The sequence below is a fragment of the Pyrus communis genome, chromosome 11, assembly GCF_963583255.1.
Source record: "Pyrus communis chromosome 11, drPyrComm1.1, whole genome shotgun sequence".
NCBI lineage: Eukaryota > Viridiplantae > Streptophyta > Magnoliopsida > Rosales > Rosaceae > Pyrus > Pyrus communis.
In genome coordinates, this window is record NC_084813.1 from 3,489,660 (window position 1) to 3,491,372 (window position 1,713).

At 40.7% G+C, this 1,713-nt stretch overlaps 1 protein-coding gene across 1 annotated transcript; it reads left to right on the forward strand.

The window, feature by feature from the left end:
• Positions 1-1,131, forward strand: LOC137709445 (uncharacterized). The gene has a single exon (XM_068448536.1). It carries the CDS (start codon positions 545-547, stop codon positions 1,037-1,039), a length of 495 nt encoding a protein of 164 aa, XP_068304637.1. The 5' UTR covers positions 1-544; the 3' UTR covers positions 1,040-1,131.
• The last annotated feature ends 582 nt before the right edge of the window (positions 1,132-1,713 follow it).

The following is a 1,713-nucleotide window of genomic DNA, read 5'->3' on the forward strand; positions in this document are numbered from 1 at the left end:
GCATTGTAAAAAATCTTTAAGAACAAGTAGCGCCTGTAAATAAAAAAAGGCCTTTTAAACAAATGCATCCACGTGCAAAAATGCCAATTTTTTTTATTAAATGGACAAATTTACACTAAGGTGTTTGATATATATGTTAATTGCTATTGCATAGTAGGTTAAATATAACATTTCACATTAAACTCGTCGTTTACGAATATAAAATTATATGTTTACTTACTTACTTCCAAGTAAAGTCTAAAGAAAAAGTTAGAGTAGGCATCCATAAAGCCGTTTTACTCACTTGTTTTTTTTAAAGCAGCACCCCACATTCCACTTCATCCCTGTCCTTATTCCACCGTCTTCTCTCCACCAAAAACAAATAAATAAAAACAAATAAAAATGCATTTTTCAGCTCCATTTGCTCACTACAAACAGTGAATAAAGCAATCCCACCACTCCCCAGATCAGATCTCACCTTCTCTCCACTCCACCACCACCCAATGATTTCTATCCTCTGAATCACCCATCGTGAATTTTGTACACCACCGACTGATCGTTTCCCATGGCGACACTGCAGAAATTCAAGCTCTTAGCGACTCAATGCGCCGTCGCGGGAAGCCCAACTCGAAGCCCATCGGCCAGCCCAGTCATCCACCTCCGCCGCCGCAAGACGCTAAGAATGTTCCTCACCCGCCAGGATCGCCGCCGATTGCCTCGCCAAACCAATTCCTCGGAATCTCCACCCATTAACGGTGATAATCGCGACGGTGATTCGCCGCAGAAGAGCAAGGAGGTCGCTCGAGTTCGGCGCAAGCTGAAGGACCTCTTCGTGTCGTCGCCGCCGTTCGAAGATAGGATTTCAGATAGGAGGAGTGGAGGAATTGGGGACGAAGTAGAAGGGCGAGGGTTGTTATCAGCAACCGGAAGTGGTGATGGTTCCGGTGAGATTCCGACTCAGCGAGGCGCAGGCTTTTCGCTTCGGCCAATAACGGCGTCGTTTCGAAATAGGTTACTGAAACGAGCTTGGCGGCCTGTTCTGGTTACCATCCCCGAGTAACTCAATTTTCTGTGAATGTACGGATAATTCCTATTTTTTTTTTTTTTTGGAAAATATGAATATTTGGTACTCTGGAGTGTAATCTTATTATGTTAGTGTTTTTTTGAAATTTTTTAAATTTATATAAATAGTAAATAAGAAATTAAATTTGTTTTCCAAAATAAGAAATTTAGATTCATTTATAATGTTTGGTGGCAACGGACATATTTTGCCGCCGCCCAAGGCTAATGTGCGCCGGGAGTTGCTACTGTTAACGAGAAGTGTACCGACCACGATACGTCGGGCCTGGCCTTTGTGGCGAAACCGGTCGCGGAACGTGCCGCGCATATTAGCGTCATCTGCGCATCTTATCAGTTAGATTTAGATGTACGTCAAGATCTTATCATTAAAAGCATGGTGGGTTTGTGGAATTTTCTTGTGGAGTAATAATATTTTTATTTCAAAGGGGTTAGGCCACTTCGTCCAAGTCTTTTTTGCACTTAAAATTGAATTATTTCATAAGAGAATAACTTATATAAAATGAGTTTATTATTAGGTGATGTTCAGCCCAACAATGTATTTTTATGTCGAATTTCTCTTCAAGTGACAATGCATTATTAAGTCTCTGTGACGGTGAGTGCATTTTACACATAAAGCTAAATTATAATATTATAGTCACTTAGTATTACAATCTA